Source organism: Vigna angularis, chromosome 9 (assembly GCF_016808095.1).
Source record: "Vigna angularis cultivar LongXiaoDou No.4 chromosome 9, ASM1680809v1, whole genome shotgun sequence".
Classification (NCBI taxonomy): Eukaryota; Viridiplantae; Streptophyta; class Magnoliopsida; order Fabales; family Fabaceae; genus Vigna; species Vigna angularis.
The window spans coordinates 6,647,423-6,666,252 of NC_068978.1; the positions used below are offsets into that span (position 1 = coordinate 6,647,423).

At 34.6% G+C, this 18,830-nt stretch overlaps 2 protein-coding genes across 3 annotated transcripts; both read right to left on the reverse strand.

The window, feature by feature from the left end:
• Positions 1-214: 214 nt before the first annotated feature.
• On the reverse strand, positions 215-6,810 carry LOC108322604 (cytochrome b561 and DOMON domain-containing protein At3g07570). Of its 2 annotated transcripts, XM_052868457.1 has the most exons (7): positions 6,423-6,810; positions 6,141-6,329; positions 5,924-6,053; positions 2,403-2,572; positions 1,800-2,205; positions 664-947; positions 215-566 (listed from the first exon to the last, which is right to left on the reverse strand). In XM_052868457.1, the coding sequence occupies exons 1-7, from the start codon at positions 6,591-6,593 to the stop codon at positions 336-338; spliced, it is 1,581 nt and encodes a 526-aa protein (XP_052724417.1). In that variant the 5' UTR covers positions 6,594-6,810; the 3' UTR covers positions 215-335. The 2 variants fall into 2 exon arrangements, with proteins under 2 accessions (XP_052724417.1, XP_017410235.1); XM_017554746.2 differs by having other exon boundaries at positions 5,924-6,329.
• Positions 6,811-6,946: 136 nt separating this feature from the next.
• On the reverse strand, positions 6,947-15,839 carry LOC108322605 (ribonuclease 2). The gene is made up of 9 exons (XM_017554747.2): positions 15,545-15,839; positions 15,049-15,077; positions 14,106-14,179; positions 13,654-13,755; positions 13,541-13,544; positions 13,185-13,276; positions 12,038-12,199; positions 8,655-8,751; positions 6,947-7,349 (listed from the first exon to the last, which is right to left on the reverse strand). The coding sequence occupies exons 1-9, from the start codon at positions 15,739-15,741 to the stop codon at positions 7,303-7,305; spliced, it is 804 nt and encodes a 267-aa protein (XP_017410236.1). The 5' UTR covers positions 15,742-15,839; the 3' UTR covers positions 6,947-7,302.
• Between the last annotated feature and the right edge of the window lie 2,991 nt (positions 15,840-18,830).

The following is an 18,830-nucleotide window of genomic DNA, read 5'->3' on the forward strand; positions in this document are numbered from 1 at the left end:
TTATAAAAAAATTGCAAACTTCTCAAAGTATTTAGTACAACACCAGTTATTAAACGTTGGGGTGGAAATATATTTTTTAATTAATGTATGTTTACTTTATCAACAATAGAGTTTTGTACAATCTCATTTTTATATAATGTAATGGACTACTGACAGCAATTTGTTGAAGCTAGCTTTGGCATTAAGAGGAAGAGGCATGCATAATTAAAATATATGTTAAACATAAAATTAATTGATGAGAAATTCTCTTGGTACAAAAATAAGTTACAAATGGAAGTAAAGTTGCAAATAAAAGGCAGTGGTGAAAGAAATTAAAATGTATGAAGGAAAAAAATTTAGTCTTTACTGCAGAGTTGTGTCTCAAAAGTAAGTGCCATTGTAAGTAATATGGCCAGCACAATACCATAACCTATATTCCATCCACTTCCCTCCTTCCCTAATTGGATTCCATAGAAAATGTTAGCCACGGCTAGTATAATCAAAATTCTCCCCATGTTATGATGGTATAAATTCCAATACTTTCTCACTTTTGATTCCTTCTTTGGTCGACCAAGCAAAGCCATTACCTACAAAAACCATATAAAGTTTTTGAGTATTCCAAAGGATATATAGTTTGAAAAAGTTTAAGATAAAGTGCAGAATTATTTAAAATGTAAAGTATACCTGGAAGCAGGCTAGAACGAAAATGATGATTCCAAGAGCCTTGTGAAGAGTAACGTCAACATGGAGTTGATTATTCAACACAAAACCACTAATTACACCAATTACTCCAAGAACAAAACCCAAGAATTGAACTGAAGCGTGAAAATAAAACCAAAATGGATCCCATTCCCTGAAGTAACGAGCAACTATTGCTCCCATTATGATTAGGATGCCCCATCCCAAGATATTCAGCACTCCATGGCTTCTTTTCAGGTTCATATATGACTTTCCTAATGCACTTGAACCTGTTTCCAATAATATCATAAACAAACCTTTTCAATGTTTGTTCCCAACAAAAATAAAAACCTTTTCAATGTCATCCCTAATATTCAAATATGACTACTATATCTATTCACGAACTTACTGAGGGCAAGCATGAACAATAGTAGCATTTCCCATTTTACATTAAAGTCCACAAGGAAGAGCAAAATGTCGACCTTTTGGCCAAGCTACTCAACTACATACATACATACATATATATATATATATATATGTATATATATATATATATGTATATATATATATATGTATATATATATATATGTATATATATACAAAAAAGAAGAACATATGTGGGTTTGGTTTGGTGGAAGGTCGAGTCAGATTTACATTTCAACTAGATTATTCTTACATGAATATGAGAAAAGAATGTCCTCTCAACAACCACAAACCACTGCAAAATAGTTTTTGACAGCAAGAATGGGCCAGGTATTGGTCCAATCATTTGTCAAAATCAACTCAACCAAAAGGTCATTGCTAGAATAATCCTAATTGGTCTACCTGTTTTCGAAATATCATTTTTTTCAAACCTTGTCATATGCACATATAAAATCATGAGAGATGCATAATTTATGCAATATATACTACACAATTTATCTGTCCATCCATCTTCATCGTATCACTGATTTTAGCATATTTTTCCATTTCATTTTCTTCTTCTTACCTTTACTGTATAAAGATTGTGTATCCCGGAGTAAAATTTGTGAAAAAGGGATTAATGTAATTTCTTCTCATGCATGTTCCCCTAGCCCGATTCACTCAGTTAATTTATTCACAAGAATGTGCAAAAACACTTGCATGGCTGATTTTTTACTAACCTGTTGCGTAATTCAACGTAATGGAGACTTTGTCTTGGTGCTGTGTTAATGCAAAACTTGGTGCTGAAGGGAACACACCGTTAGGTCCAAAGGCATAAATCAACCGGGACAGAGGTTGGTTGGTCTGTAACTGGAATGCCATGTACAAACGTGAGGACTGTGATGTAATGAAGGTTGAGTTGGTTAGAACTTTTAAGTTGCCTCTATCTGGCACCACTTGGTTTGGTGCGAGTCCTGTTAGATAATACTGTTTCATGCCTCCACCTGCCCCATTGGATGAGATCCACCCCACAATGGCACTTGAACCAACCATGCCTCCATTGGGAGAGAACCCCATTGCTATATAAGAATTTGTGTTCGGTGCTGAGAGAATGAAGCTCCATATGTTTGGAGAAGTCTGAGAATACTGCACAGTTAATGCATCCATATACGGTTAGTTGGTTTGATATTAATTTATGATTGGTCACCGTTAAACTTGTTATCCAAACATTGATCTTGAAATTGGATACACAATCATATTATAATGACAATAACATAACTTTGAAGGGTTATTTTGAACTAACTTACAAAAACTGGTTAATTCAAGAATAATGCACGACTTACTCTAAGGATATACCCCTGAGCATTCCAAACAGGAAGACAATTGAGATTGGTTGTGTCGAAGAGGAGAGGAACACTGAGGTTTAGATTGGAGACACAGGAGTCTGGTGCTTGTGAAGTACTTCCATCTACTTGTGAAGAATTTCCATCCCCTTGTGAACTTCCAATGTTGGCTGAAGCATGTAAACAAATAGTGAACATGAGAAATGCTACAGATATCTTCATTTCTCTCTATTGTTTATGCTTGTGTTATGTGTTTGCAAACGTATTCATGAGATTGTTAAAGCAAGAAAGACGTACTGCTATATGATTAAGTAAAGGAAAGGGAAAGATTGATACAATAAACAATGGTACAGGTAGCGGTGTATCAATAATCATGGTGAAAGGAAGGCTAGCTAACTTAACCCATTAAGTTTCCAATAATGATAATTTGACACACATAAATATTTTATATTCTTTTGATATTTTTTTTTTCATTATTTATATTCTCTTCTTTCTTAAAAAATACCAAAATTCACTATCACCATTTTATTCTTATACTTATATTATATGTAAACGAATATAAAAATGTGATATTTTATCATTATTTTTAAGTTTCCTTTATTCATAACAAAATATTGATTTTGATTATGGAAAAATCATCATGTTCTCAAAGACAATAAAGTGTTGCCAACGTAAGGTAAATTATGAAAAGGAAAATGATAGATGAGTCATTTGGGAACATACTGAGGATAAAATAATCATTTAAAAGGTCAACTTTTATATTTATAAAGAAAAAAAAATTAAAAGATAACGCCAAAATGAGTATAAAAAGTTTTTTTATGTCAAAATATCACTTTTCTTATAAAGAAAAAGCAATCTCTCCCTATATTTTCTTATGTTATATCTACTTTGATTTTTTTTTTGGAAAGAGAATTTTTTTTTTCAAATTTAAAGCATCCTTTTGTATGGAGTCAGTGATCCTTAGTACGCTAACCCGGTATTTTAAAGAAACAGTATTTGTCTTAATAACCTCCATTTTCCAAAGAAATAATGTCAAGTTGGAAAAAAGTCTTTACAGTCCTCTATACTTCTGGTTTAATGTGGTTAAATTAATTAATAAAAAGGGTTAAATCTATATATTTTTAAAAGTTCAAAGACGCAATTATTAATACAAAATATTTTATTGGAAGAATAGAAACTGAAAGCACTTTTTTTCCTATTATGTTGATAATTTTATTAACCCTACGAAACTTCAAATTTAGAATGCATGAAATGGAGTGGGTGAAGTGGAATTTGCTTTATTTTCTTTGAGATTTTCTCATGAATTTTAACTTTTGAGTCTCGTCTACGGATGATTTGAGAAAAGAGATCAAAATAAAAACTTAAATTGGGAATTTCAATATCATTAAATAGAACTATAATTATTATTTTTTTCTATGTGATCTTTCCATCATTAACTCTTTGTGTCGTATATTTTATTTCTGTATCCTCTCTTTGTATATCGTATTGTATATGTATATATCTATCATTTATATTTCAACTTAGGTCCCTTAAAGCACGCAACTCTCCATAATTATTGTCCGGCTTGTTTTCCTTATTCTTTCTCTTGGGTCCTTGGGTCAGTATACTTTCCATCTACCAAAAAGTTTAAAGTCAATAAAAATTAATTGATTTTTAATTGATGTTAAAAATATACTAAAAACGCATAAAAATTAAAGTCAATAAATAAATAAATCTTATTTGATTCAACCTGCACTAAAAGTTACTAAGATTAAGATCAACAACATGAATTTATAATAATAATAAGTGTATAACCAAATGATGAGGATACGATTTTTTAAAATTAAAATACATGTTGATAATTGACTAAAGGATGTATCGTCTGAAACTTCTAAATGAGTGGGAAGAGGAAAAAAGGAGTAATACATCTTACTGAAGTTTTATTTGGACGAAAAATGGGTTCAAGGACATTTGAAGTCCTAGGCAAAAATCTAAATCGGGATCCTTTAATAGTTTGAAATATGTATTCTTTTTTTCACAAATGATTCGATTTTTATTTTACTTTTGCAGTTTAAGATAATATATTAAAACTTCAGGTAATAAAACATTTAGTTATTTAGTTTTTCGTTAAAAAAGATTTAAACAAAAAATTTCTTTTATTAACTTTGACTTTGATTTTCTTCACTAAAATGAGCGCAATAGAAATAGCTAAAAGATATTATATATTTGGAGAGAGAGAAACTACGGTTTTATAAATTCTAGAATAAAATTATGAACCGAAAGTTTTTAATGTAAATATATGCATATATTGACAGGGGAAATAGAAATACGGTTAAGGTTGACCCTACCTAACCTAAGGCCTAAAGTTGAAGAATCAGATTGCTTCAAATGAACTCGATCTGGTTGTTATTCCATAACTTCCAAGTCGTAGAGAACATAAAAGAACGTGTGAATCTAAGACTAAAGACTGTTGTTGCAACACAAACCAGTTTGTCGGCTGTTTTTTTTTTTCTCTCTCTCTCAGTGTTTCGAAAAGAGGACTCAATGTTCTAAGAAATGGAACTGTCACAACCAACACGTGAAGTTCCACTATTTACTCTTCTCTACTTGTTTTGGCTTTTACTAGTATAGTTTTTGATTGAACACTTCACCCACTCTATAATGCCCAACCAAAGAATTCTCCGGCTGAATCAATGAATTCTGAATAGTATGCCGTCAAATTTCAACCACAGGCATAATGATATATAATGACGCACACTTCAATATTAGCCACTAATCATATTTATGTAGAGGGTTCAAGTAAAGAAAAGAAAAACATATATTATTCACTACTAGTTAACTTTGTTTGTTTCAGTTATCAGAAGTTTGTTAAAAATTAAAGGAATTAATTATTTTGTATTCAATAATTTTTTATTTTATTTAATTTAGTCTTATTAATAAAAAACTTAATCAGGTCTTTTCATTTTGATATCCACCAAGTTAATATTTTTACACAATTAACAATATAACCATTAATCTGCACCAAGTTAACATTAATAATTTTAATTTACAAGTAATGTAATTTATATTTATTATATAGTGACAATTTATACAACCAATAAAATTACTTCAACAAAAATAAACCATCATATTGTTGCATTTTAAAAATTAAGGAATTTTACTAAATTTGAAAACAGTTACATTATTGCATTTTTTAAATTGAGGGATATAAACTTATATTAATTGAGGTACCAGATTGAATAAAGACTAAATTAATAATAGGAAAAAGAAAAACTTAATCAAGCCAAAGCATAACTAAAAAATCTTTTTTGATTTTGCCTTAAAACTCAGTTATCGACGTAGAAAATTAAGGTTTAGTGTTCAAGCAATACTTTTTCAGATCATGGCTAAAAAAAAATCACAACAGCTAAGTTATTACCGAATTGTAAGGAAAATAATCATTATATTTAGCTCATATACGATTAATAAGTCCGTAGACTGTCGTTTAGAAAATAAATTTATTTAAAAGAAAACAATCATTTAAGAGAGTATTTCTAACTAACCTTTTGAGTAGTCTATTCTTGTGGAAACCTTGTCTAGGTGTTTGGTTAGTGCAAAGCTTGGTGGTGCAGGAAATAAACCGGTGGATCCAGTGGCAAATATCAGCGAGGACAAAGGATCAGCGGTTTGTAACTGAAACACCATGAACAGACGAGAGTTCTGTAAAGTGATGAAGGTTGAATTGGCTATCACCTGTAGGTTGCCCTTATCAGGAACCACCTGATTTGGAGTGACCCCACCAAGATAATACTGCTTGATCCCTCCACTGGCTCCTCTTGATGCCACCCACCCCACCATGGCACTTGAACCAACCATGCCGCCACTGACAGAGAATCCCATGGCTATGTAAGAATTTGTGTCTGGGGTAGAAAGAATGAAACTCCAAATGTTTGCATAAGTCTGAGCATACTGCAAAGTTTACACATAGGTTAGTATATACATGCGGTGCTACTGGAATAAGGTCATATACATGAGATTGAAATTCAAAAATGGTGCACTTACTCTGAGGATGAAACTTTGAGCATCCCATACAGAAAGACAGAGAAGGTTGGTTGTATCAAAGGGAATAGAAACATTGAGGCTTAGATTGCTGGTACACGAGTCTGCTTCCGGGCTTGGAAGAAAGAATGAACAAAGAAAAGTAATCACGAAGAGAAGTTTTAGAGCCTTCATTTGTCTCTATTATTATGCAAGTGGTGTCACTTTGAAAGATGTGGTAAGCATGAGTAAGTCTTACTAATCTTATTGAAGCCGGGCTTACTATTCCTACTGAAGCTAGAAAGGGGGAAAATAGACGATGTAATGATTGTAATTTTGTAACTAACATGGTGCAGGGCCTATTCTCAATTATGATCATAAATTGAAAACGAAGATTGAAGTACATGAATGATTAAAAAACGAAAAATAAAAATGGCAAGTTTTTGTCGACTGAAGTCTGGCTGGTGTTTCACTCACCTAATTAAAGGTAACACGAACTCGTACATGAATTCATACGTGATGCAAATGTATGCAAAGAAACAGAGATGTAGGGTAAATTATAGGAAAAGTAAATATATTCATAGTTCCATATATGATACAACATATTCCATTATACGGATGTACACTCTTCCAATAATAAAGAAAATGATAAAAACCCAGACTCCAAATACATGGCAATAGGCTCGGGACAGCTCCCAATTCCCAAATAATACTTTCAAGCATCACTTCATTTTTCTCGGCCAGACTTTAGCACGTCTAGATCCCAATCCACATGTCCAGGTCTTCATTCAATTCACTTGTCTCCAAATTGATAAATGGTACAACATCTAAATAATTTTATTCGTGTGCCTTTGTTCTTGCGCAAGATACAGAAATTTACAGATAGAATTACAGTACCATAACCTTATATAGCTGCATCATCAGAGGCTTGACTTTGAAGTCCGTCGCGCCCTACAAACGCATAGATAATTGTGGCATTAATAAGTTGCAATGGATTTCCTAATATGTAATGATCAACGTTTTCACACAACTTTGTGCCGAATTCACGAGATAAAAAAATTTCATATTAAAAGGTATGCTTAAATCAAAGAAATTTCATCCACTAGGTAATAATACTTGACAATAGAGACAGCAATAAAATAGCAGCAGATAACAGTTACAGATTGCCTAGTACCTCAACATAAACCTGGACAAAAGCAGCTCCTTCTAAAGGAAAGACCCACCCCTTTCCACTCTCACTATAATTTTGAAATTTGAGGTAAATTTTTGGAACAAATTAGCAATTAAGTTGAACACCGTCTAAGAATGCTAGGTATATGATGCATAGATATTTAGGAATATTTTGTTTTACATCAACTGTTAGTCCCCTTACTCTTTTGGGCCTGTGTTATGCCCTGGCTTTGGTATGCCTCGCAATTTTTAAACATTCATTTCTAGGGTATACTTTCACAAGTTCTGAAAAGTCTCACATGATTACAAACACGTTCCAAACATCGGTGATACCCTTGGAAATTCATACCGGAGGCATCTTTATTGACACTGGGATTCTCACTCAAAGCCACTACTGGGATTGAGATATTATTCACGTAATTGAGCAGTTTGCAGACTAACTACAATAGTTTATATTATACCAATAACAAAAAATTCCAATTCTATTAGTTATCTTCAGCTAGGTATGTGAGAGGGTAAGTATCTGTGGCAGTTGGAGAGGGACAAAACTGTTTTCAAGTGATTTCTTGGCCCAAAAAATACTTTCTTGGCCCAAAAAATACTTTCTTGGCTCCCCAGTTGTTTTAAGCCCAGGACTACCTCAAGGGTGTAGCATTAGCAATCTTGGATTAGCAAGGATTGGGAAGCCTTTGCTCATACTTAGTTCAATTAACAACCAACATGTTGCTACAATTAAATCAAAAAGAGAAAAAAATAGCTAATGAACAAATCAATCTGCGGCCACCTACCATTGACGAAGTGTCAATAATACTCGATAGTTCAATTCACATTAAATTAATCTAACCAAACTCGTGCCTCAGGTCAATTAATTTCAGATTTTCCCACGAAGTCCAAAAATTATTAACCATTTTCCAAACAAATGCTTCATTACATGATAACTAGAACAGACTACAGACCAGCTCCTTCATCCTTAATCCACTGGTCACTAATGTCAATATGTAAGTTATAGAAAATTAGTTTGGTGGCTAAGAGCAACTGAAACAACTAAAAATAAGAATATAAAAGATGAAATGGCAGTGAACTTACCTACTGAAACCGACTCAGGCAAGCCAACATACTTGGGACATCCTTTTGAAGTAACCATGTCAATTTTAACATCAGAACTAACAGCACAATCTCGGGGCTGCAAAACGGCAAACAATATATTCTAGAATTAATAATGGCCAAATTACTGTTTTTGAATAGAATCCCATGAAATCATAGAATTAATGGGGATTCTCTGATAATGTACATGAAAGTTTGTTTAACCAGTGGCGTATTTCTTAAATTTCTACAAATAAACCAAATTCCTACCAATTCTATACATTGAGTTAAATGTCTGTCATACAGGTCTAAAACTTCTCAATGATCTCATAACTATTACATGTGTCTTATGCAATATTACATCAAAATTGACCAGAGTACAACACTGACATCAATAATTCAAAAGTCTAGCTAACGCAGACTAAGCTATTTATGTTAGGAATCCGAGAATAATTTCCTAACCATCTACCTCACTCCCTGATACACTCACTAATACGCACTCTCACACAACAGAAAGAATCAAATAATGGATATATTATTCACTGTAACGAATAAAGAGAACACATGTAAGATGAGGGCCTAACCTCTCTCACCAGGTCCTGAAACCGGTCTATACAAATTATATCATTTTCTCTGCCCCCCACAGTATAATGCGTTATTTCTTTTATACCCATACTTCCCGCCTTTTCCTAACTGCCTACTCTCTTTTCTTTCTTCTCTCATAAACTATCCAACTCCTAACATTACCCCCATCCTGAAAATCAACCTTGTCCCCAAGGTTGAATTCTGGAAACTGCTTGTTGCTCCATCCACCCGTCCTTCATTCCCTTCTATCAGCACTTGCTCTCTTAACTCCTCTTCAAGTTGCTGTTGTCTTCTATTCAAAACACGTATTGGCCAACAATGAAAACTTTCCATCTTGGTAATATTTAGTATGAGGGCAACGGGAAGAAAAATTAAAACATTGAAAAGCCCAAGATATCCCAGAAACTGAGCTGTACTAGCTTCACCACTCTTTCCATCACTATCCGGTAATTTCATGCGAATAAGAGTTATATAAACTGCATATAATCCCAAGAATGCTAGGGAGACCAAGAAGGTAAAAAGACTGGATGCGCTGCTTAAGATTGTGTTTGATGTGACTGTAGTATACTTCAATGACAAGTTAAAGGTGAGTTGAGCCAAAAACCAAAATGGGCAGATTAAAAAACTAACTTTGGCCACTCTACACCGACTCCACCGCCCTTTCTCATCAAACGGATGATCAACTTTTTCAATCACATTAACTTGATCATCAACCAATACCCTTGTCACTGTCTCAGTGTTAGGAATCTTTAGCAGGGCCTCAGGTGCTATTACTTCCCGCACCAAGGTCTGGTCCCCTCTAATTATCACTTCTCTTCCTCCTTGTTTGAAGGACATGGTCAACTTGTCCCAATTCGTCACTACCTCCCCCAACTTAGCTAGCCAATCCACTCCCAGAATCAAGTTGACACCCCCTAATTCGAAGACATGATACTGCTCTATAATCTCGACTCCTCCAATCTGTAACACTACCCCTCTGTAACGACCTTGGGTTTGTTTCCTCTGTCCGTCCCCCAAATAGACCGAATGAGTCTGGCCTTTATCCACCTCCAGTTGAAACTCCTCAACCAATGCTTTGGATATAAAGTTGTGACTAGCGCCACTGTCAACCATGCAAACTCCCTTGAAGTTTCATGGTTCTCGGCTGGGTCAATCCTCCTGTCGAGAGAAAGAATAATTCTAGCCGCTTGTGTTCAACCTCTGCCTCGTTTTCTCTAGGGTCTTCCTCCCCATCCTCACCCAAAATCAGCACCCTCAAGCTGCTTTCCGGACAACGGTGACCAGGTCCAAATTGCCCCCCACACCTGAAACAACGTCCTTCTTCCCGTCTCTTGAGATATTCGTGATATGGAAGGTTTCGCACCCCTCTGCCCATGGTGTTGTTCCCCGTAGCACTCACACCCCTCCCCGTAGTCTGTCCTAAGTTTCCATCTCTTCCCCAGAGCCTACATTCTCCGTGTCGGCCGTCCGTCCCTCCGGATTGTGCATCGGTTCCACTCGGGTTATCGTCCCCAACGTTCGTCCCCCCAATACCTGTGGTCAATTCGCGCCTCCTCCCCAAGTCTTAGCTCCTCCCGGTAGAACCTCCACATCTCTCGCGATTCGCATCGTCGTCATGAGTTTTTGTGGATCATGCGGTCGCACTCGATTCCTCACGTCTTCCTGTAAACCCCCGAGGAAATAGCCTAGGAGTTGCTCGTCCGTCACTCCGCTTGTTTGCCCTATCAAAATCTCGAAGTCTCTAATGTACTCCTCGACCGTCTCAGTCTGACAGTTCATCATGAGCCTTTCAAAAATCGAGCCCTGGTTCCTTTCCCCAAATCTTCCGATCATCACACATTTTAGCCCTTCCCATGTGCGGTTTGTCGCTTTTTCCCGCCAGAACCGATACCAATAGCCAGCACTCCCTTCCATGCTGACATATGCGATGCTGACCCTCTCTTCCTCTGTCACTCCTTGTAACTTGAAGAAACGCTTCGCCCGGTTGATCCAGTTCAGAGGATCCACTCCATCAAATACGGGAAGCTCTACCTTCTTCCTCCAATGGAACTGTCCCTCCGTTCGATCCGCCTCGCGCCCTCCGTTCTCACCCTCTCGCCTCGCCTCGTCCTCTGCATACTGTTCACCGATACTTGACTCCCATCCGATCCATCTTCGTGTTCGCGATTGCGATTCTCCAACATCCGCATGATTTCCTGAAGATCCTGGCAAATGGCCGCCAAGTCTTGTCTTATCGCTACGTTTTCAGCCTTCAGTCTGTCTACTGCAATCTCTATCGCTTTGAGCTGGTTCTCCACCACGTTTAGACGTCCTTCATTTCTTCCCTCCATTACTCCGATCTCTCTCTGCAAGGATCCAGCAGGTCGGACCACTCTGTTAGGAATCCGAGAATAATTTCCTAACTGTCTACCTCACTCACTGATATGCACTCTCACACAACAGAAAGAATCAAATAATGGGTATATTATTCACTGTAACGAATAAAGAGAACACATGTAAGACGAGGGCCTAACCCCTCTCACCAGGTCCTGAAACCGGTCTATACAAATTATATCATTTTCTCTATCCCCCACAATATAATGCGTTATTTCTTTTATACCCATACTTCCCGGCTTTTCCTAACTGTCTACTCTCTTTTCTTTCTTCTCTCATAAACTATCCAACTCCTAACAATTTATCTCTCAACTCATCAAATGAAATCTAAATATGCCAATCTCCCACCATAAATAAGACAAATATTTGCACATATCTTCGTTTCTTGTGTGCTAAACATATATTACAGAGTAGAGCAGATTTCATACCTGGAAGTCCTTGTAAAAGCATAGACGAAGTTCCTCAATAGAATCTTTTGAGCAAATTATTAAAGGAGAGGCATGAAAAGCATTCTCAATGGCAGAGATAATGCCTCCAAGGGGATACCTTTCTGTATTAGAGGCAACATATCCAGCTTCATTTAGAACACTCTGGAGAAGTGTTGAAAAAAACAATATTCAGAGTGTGTGCCAATGCAGGCAAGCATTAGTTCTAACAATGAAAAAGTTTTGCAAACACAACTAGTAATCATTCTGAAAATAGAGTAAGCACCAAACCAATTAAGCAGTTTTTCAACAATTGAGAACCTGTGACCAAGATTTTATGTCTTCAATGCCAATTGATAAGATGGCAGCCCAAGTTACCAACAAAATTTTTTTGGTATAATTCAGGCTCTATGCATGTATTTGGACCACACTAGCAACAGACTAATTGGAGTGGTTCAGCAGATAGGAAAAAGAAAAATGAAAATGTAATAGGTGCAGAACAGAGAAAAAAATGACTATATTCAGCAGAGCCAATTTGGGAGAACTTAGACGCAGAATTGAAAAGAATAAAGCACTCCCAGAGTACTTGAGAAACCCTAAAGTCTCCTCCCAATACTTCCTACTCTGAAACTATTCTCTCTCGTGGATAGCTTCTCCTTTATAGCCATGGCCTAACTCATCTCTCACATATTCTCAAATGCACCATGGCCAAAAAGACCACAAATTAATTAATTCATTAATCAACAGACAAATTCTAGCAACCGGAGGAAGGTATTATTGGTCAAATAATCCATTAATCGGCACTGAAACGTTATACCTATTGCAGGAGGAATCAGGGGATGCCTAACTTATTAATCAGTATACAATTTTAATAGTTTTTATGGATGATTGGAAGCGGGAAGATAGAAGTAAAAATTGACAGTTGCATTGAGTAATAACCTTTAGTTGTCTAACTAATAGTATTCAGTAAAGAAATTTTCATGCTATATCTATGAGGAAAAATGATAATGATCAATGGAATGGAGAAACGTACAAATTTATTTAATTATGTCAATCAATGTATTTTGATTATATTTCATATGAAGTCATTGCCTAAAGAAAAAACAGAGAAAATTCTGGTACTAAAAAAGCAAAGATTTTGCAAACTTACAGTAACATTGTATTTGAAATAGACATTCAGAACTCCCAGAAAATAATCATATTCATTTCGAAATACAGGATAAGAGCACGTGCCATGTGTCTCTGCAAATGAAATTACACTATTAGAAAATTGGTAAAAGTACAAGAAAACCATATCATTTTGCCTCAGAAAACAGCAAAAAGAGTAAAAACAAAGATGTATTAAAAACTTTGAACATTCTGTTCTGCACCAATTTAACACCGGATACACCTCACTCGATCCACAAGTTGCAGGTTTTAGGAAAACAACGCTACTAATACTCAAGAAAAACAATGAATAAACTCATTAAACCGGGTAAGAAACCAAAAGCTATGAAAGATTATTACCCCACTGCCGATGCCAGCCAGGTTTGATAACCCAAGAAGCGCAATTGAAAAAAGAAAAATTAGTCCATGATAATTTAAGGTTGAATAGGAAGCTAACTAATTCCAACAACCACCTCATGAGCCCAAAATGTTCCTTTCCCACCATGGCATAATGATGGCTTCCCACAGCTCAATGATGGCCAATATTGCTCTAAAGCATTAGTCAAAGTCGATATCTACACACAAGATGAAACAATGGTGGAAATGAAGACACCAAATTGTAATAATATATAAAAGTAACACTAATGCAACCAACCAAAATACAAACAATTAACACTTGAAAGCATTAAAATATTGCAGTTTCAAAAGCAAAAAAGAGAGCTGTCTTGGCTTTGTTCAATCAATAGTTAATTGGCTTTGAACCAATTACATAGTAAAACTACAAGAAACGGCCATAAACTTTCCAGTACAACTCTGAGAGCCAATTCACTTTCATTCTTCAGGAAATCTCTTATCAGTCAAAGCATGAAACCAGTGTATGTTATTTGTTATCAAATGACTTGCAAAATAAGGCAGGGCAATATACCTCTTTCGGATTGTAACTGGCTCTAGAACAACAGGATGGCCAGGTTCCATCATTGTAGTCAGGCCAGAGTCCATCTATCATACACGTAGACAGAACCTGTTAAGCTATTTGTTGTTGGAACCTCGTTACTCAACGGACATAAGCAAAACGATCAATATGTTTTTTACCACCCAAAACAGATTTATTTTTAACAAACAAAGTAATCTAAAAGAAAATGATTGATGAGGAAGAAATGACAGACAAAAGAACTCAGAACGAAACAAAAACCAAAAAGTCATACTTTAAGCTAATTTCTCAATGATTTAAAATATTAGTAGAATTTTACATTGCTTTTCTAGACCGGACCAGGGATTCACACCTGAGAAAAAGGTATTAACTCAGAACATAGTCAATGAAAGTAGGAAAGTTCAAGTAAAACTAGTAATAAGGATTGCACTTGGTCTTCAACATAGTGATGTTTTTGCGTACTTATTTTCAAAGCAAAACAAAAGAATTCCACATGATCTAAATTTACAACAACAACCTCAAAAAAGATATTAACTCAGAACATAGTCAATGCAAGTAGGAAAGTTCAAGTAAAACTAGTAATAAGGATTCCACATGGTCTTAAACATAATGATGTTTTTGAATACTTATTTTCATAGAAAAACAAAAGAATTCCACATGGTCTAAATTTACAACAACAACCTCAAAAGAAGAAATTAAACTGGAATATAGTCAGTGCAAGTAGTAAAATTCAAGAAAAACAAGTAACGGGTATTCCATGCAGACTATAATTAGAACGGCAACCTCAGAAGGAGAAATTAACTCAGAACACAGTCGAAGCAAGTAGCCAAATTGAAGAAAAACAAGTAATAAGTATTCCATGAGGTCTAGATTCACAACAACAAGCAAAAAGTATTCCACCACCACGACAATGCCGCATTTGAAACCTAATACTCACGTATGGTGAATATTTTTGGAGAATTGGAGCTGCAATCAGAAACGTAAACATGTCAGCCTCTCATCAAGTGCTTCACATAAGTTGCATAACAAAAAAACAAAAGATAAAGCTTACATAAAGTTCCTTAGCTACCTTTGCCATTATTCTGCCATCAGAATTAGAGTTTTATTTTGCTAACTCGCCTAGATTTGCATTAAAGATCCACACAAATTACCGACGTAAAATTCCAATTCTGGTTAGAGAATAACACGAAAGTAGCTGTAGAACTATAACTAAGTTTTGTCCTCTTAAAAATCCATTCCATAGAGTAATTTTATCACCAACAAAAAAAAAACAGTCCAAATTCGACAAAAAAAGGCACAACACAAACGGATTAATCACTCCACGTTTTCAAGTCAAAGTAAAATTGCAAAATGATCAAACCTAAGAATTGAACCAATGGAACGTAACAAATTGAGAAATGGAAAGGAAAAAGTGGTGTAAATTACTAGATTACCCTCTGCAGCAACCGTTGGTTGGACAGCAACTGCTCGTGCGCTGGCAGTAAGTGCCGGGCCATTGCAAGGCCAACACGAAATAGTCAAACTCTCGCTGATCGTCGAACGACGCAACCGGCGCGGCGCGTGCTGGAGGCATCGCCAGCGCTGTTAGCGCGAGAATAGCGAGCAGCAGCCACGAGGTCAAAGGAGGCATCGTTCGTTTTCCGTTGTTGGCGATGATTGCGTCCAAATAGATGGGAGGAGAGGAGATCAAGGGTATTAGGCTATATATAGTAGTAGAAGAAAGGTGAGTTAGTTTGGCATGTGCATTTTAAATTACTTCCAACCTTCTCGAGTTTCATACGGAACTCAAATCAGACCGGGAATATTCTAAAATATATTCATCTAATATCAAAATAATGTTATGAAGTACAATTTTAATTTGATAGAAATAATTTCATATTTTATGGAATGCTCAATTTTAAATTATATTTTAATCTACGATAAATTATTTAAATTACTATTCAAGATTAACTTTACCTCTTCGTATAAAATCTTTCAAAATAAATTATTTCAATAATCAAATTAATATTTTGAGTAAATTTACCAAGAAAATGGTTTTACGATACCTAATTTCATTTTAAAACGGAAAAAGCCTTTACATGAGAAACAAAAATTATGTATGATATAGTTAGCTCATACAACAATAATAGTAAGAGAGAAATTTTTAATTCATCACACAACAATTTATTTTTTTCATAAAAATTTACAAAATCAAACTATTATTCTAAACATATTTTTGAAATTGTAAATATTTTTTTATCTCAAAAGTAGTTGAAATCAATAAAATAAAATTCCAAAAAATCTTCCCCGTGTATAAGATTAAATAGTTGTTAATGATCAAAAGAATATTAATATTGGTAATATTTTGAGTCAATTTTAATTTATGTTTTTTTTTCAAAATTTATTACAAGTATCATCAATATATATTTTTTAAATTAATATTGGCGAAAATTGTTTCGAATTGATATTGAATAAAATTATTTAAGTTGACACTGGAGTTATTTTTTTTTATCATTTATGGTTAGATTTTGCTGGCGTTTTTTATGGATGTCAACATATAAGAATGTTATGTTATGTGTTGTTATTTTCTTATTGATTAACAAATATTTAAAATTATTTTTAAATCAACTCTCATTATATTATTTAATATAATTATTAGAATTTGTTTAAAAAAATAATTTTAAAAATACTGGTTGATAAAAATATAATTTTAATAAAAATATTAATATAATATTTATATAAAAATTAAGTTTAGTTTTAATTTGAAGAAGAAAAATTATTAAAAAAATTGTAACGGTAAAAACCATAAAATATCTGAGTAATGAGATTCAAATATTTTATTGTTAAAAGTTCAAATTACAAATAGAAGTTTTATAAAATGAAATTCATTATTTCAAATTTTACTATTCCTCTAAAAGCAGTTTCCTCTTGAGCTTTTCCTTCTCTAGGTGTTCTACCTACAGGGTCATCAGTTTGAAGATCAGAAGGTGTCAAAGTGACCACTGCGACAAGGCCTTCTGGTATAGCCAAAGAGTTCTTGCAAAATAGTAAGTTAGTTTCTATTGTTTTCTCTAGTTTTCATATTTTTCAATGCATGTGAGCAATTTTTCACTACGTGTCATCTAAGCTTTCCTTTAAGTTCTCTATTAATCAGTTGTTCTAACTGTGTACCCTAGTCATGTTTTTGTGGTTTGTAGGTACAGATAGAGATCTCTGAACTGAGGACGTAGTTTTAGATTTTTTTTAGGATCGTTTGATCCTTTAACCGGTAAGGGAAGTTAAATAACTCTTTTCTATTATGTTAATGCTTTGATAATTTGAATTGGTATGTTAGAGTTTGATTTAAAGAGATTTAGCTTGTGGAAATTTTGTTGGGTTGTGGTGAAATTGCTTGGACTTTACCTATATGTGTGATATTTGATATTAGGAGATGATTACGATGAATACTTGTTGTATATTTCCTGTTTTGACCACTTGAGCTATTGTAATTAGTTACGAACTATTGTTTAACCTTGAAGTAGTTGAAAGTGAAAGTTTTGTCTAGTTTTGGGTCTAATTTAGGGTTTTAATAGGTGATTTTCTTGAGGAGTGTTTTGGAGAGAAACCTAATGTTTGAGTTGGTTTTAAGGCCATTTAAGACTTGTGTAGGTTTTTAGTTCAACAAATTTTGATGTGAATTGCGTAGAATCTGGTATATGAGCTTTTAGGGTTTTGGTTTGTCAATAAGACAATGTATGAATCAGTTTTAGCCAAGAAATGGGGCTTTTATCAGGTGAAATCTTGGAGGAAGGGTCTTATTAGTAAAACTATTGTTTGGTGTTTACTTTGAGGCCATTTAGGACTTAGTTTGCTAGTTAGTGCATTGGAAAATCTTGTTTAAAACATTAGAATTATGATTCATGAGTTGTGGGTTGTAGGTTGTTTGGTTGAACCTTGATTCCTAACTAAGTCACCAAATTGGTATCTAATTTAAGTTATAAATTTGTTTTTGAATAAATTCTATTGCCTAAGATGCCATTTTGATCATTTGGATGGGTGCAAGGTTCATCTAAAGAGCAAGTTGTTCTCTTATGATATAGTGTTGAGTGGTTTTGTATGATGCTTAGCTCTCTTAAACCCGAGAGCAATTGCTCTTGTTGACGCTGAGCATCAAGATAGTTGTGTTCAGCGCCACTATTCCTATAGCATTGGGGCTTAACGCCAGGGTAGTTGTGCTGAGTGTAACTTTTAATGGGTTAAGTTCTTTTGATTCTTTTCTTTTATTCTTATGGATGGGAGGTATGTTTGATACTGTAATGTTTGTTTAGTGATCAATACTGCATGTTATGATGGTTGTGCATGAGGTTATGTATGAATTTTTAGTATGTGTTATATGTGTGGTGATATTCAAATGAAATGGAAAGTGTGAATTTACGTATGATGTGAAAAGGATTCCATGGAGAAATCCTTTTGGTTGTAATGTTGTGTAATGTATTGAAATAGGGGCTCCAAGATTGGGGGATGATTATGAAACTCTCAATAATTCTCAATCTCAAGTAGAGATGAGGGAATATGTCGTGGAGAGTACCAAGAGGTCTTAGTCTATAGTCACTGATTTTGGCCAAAAATATTTAACGGATTAACCTTAGTGGTGGTAGTTTGATGGAGTGGTATATTGATATTGGGCAATTTATTTCACCACACACGAGGCAGGTCCCTCATGAGTCTGACATCAATACATGTATTCGGATGGTTAAAGTT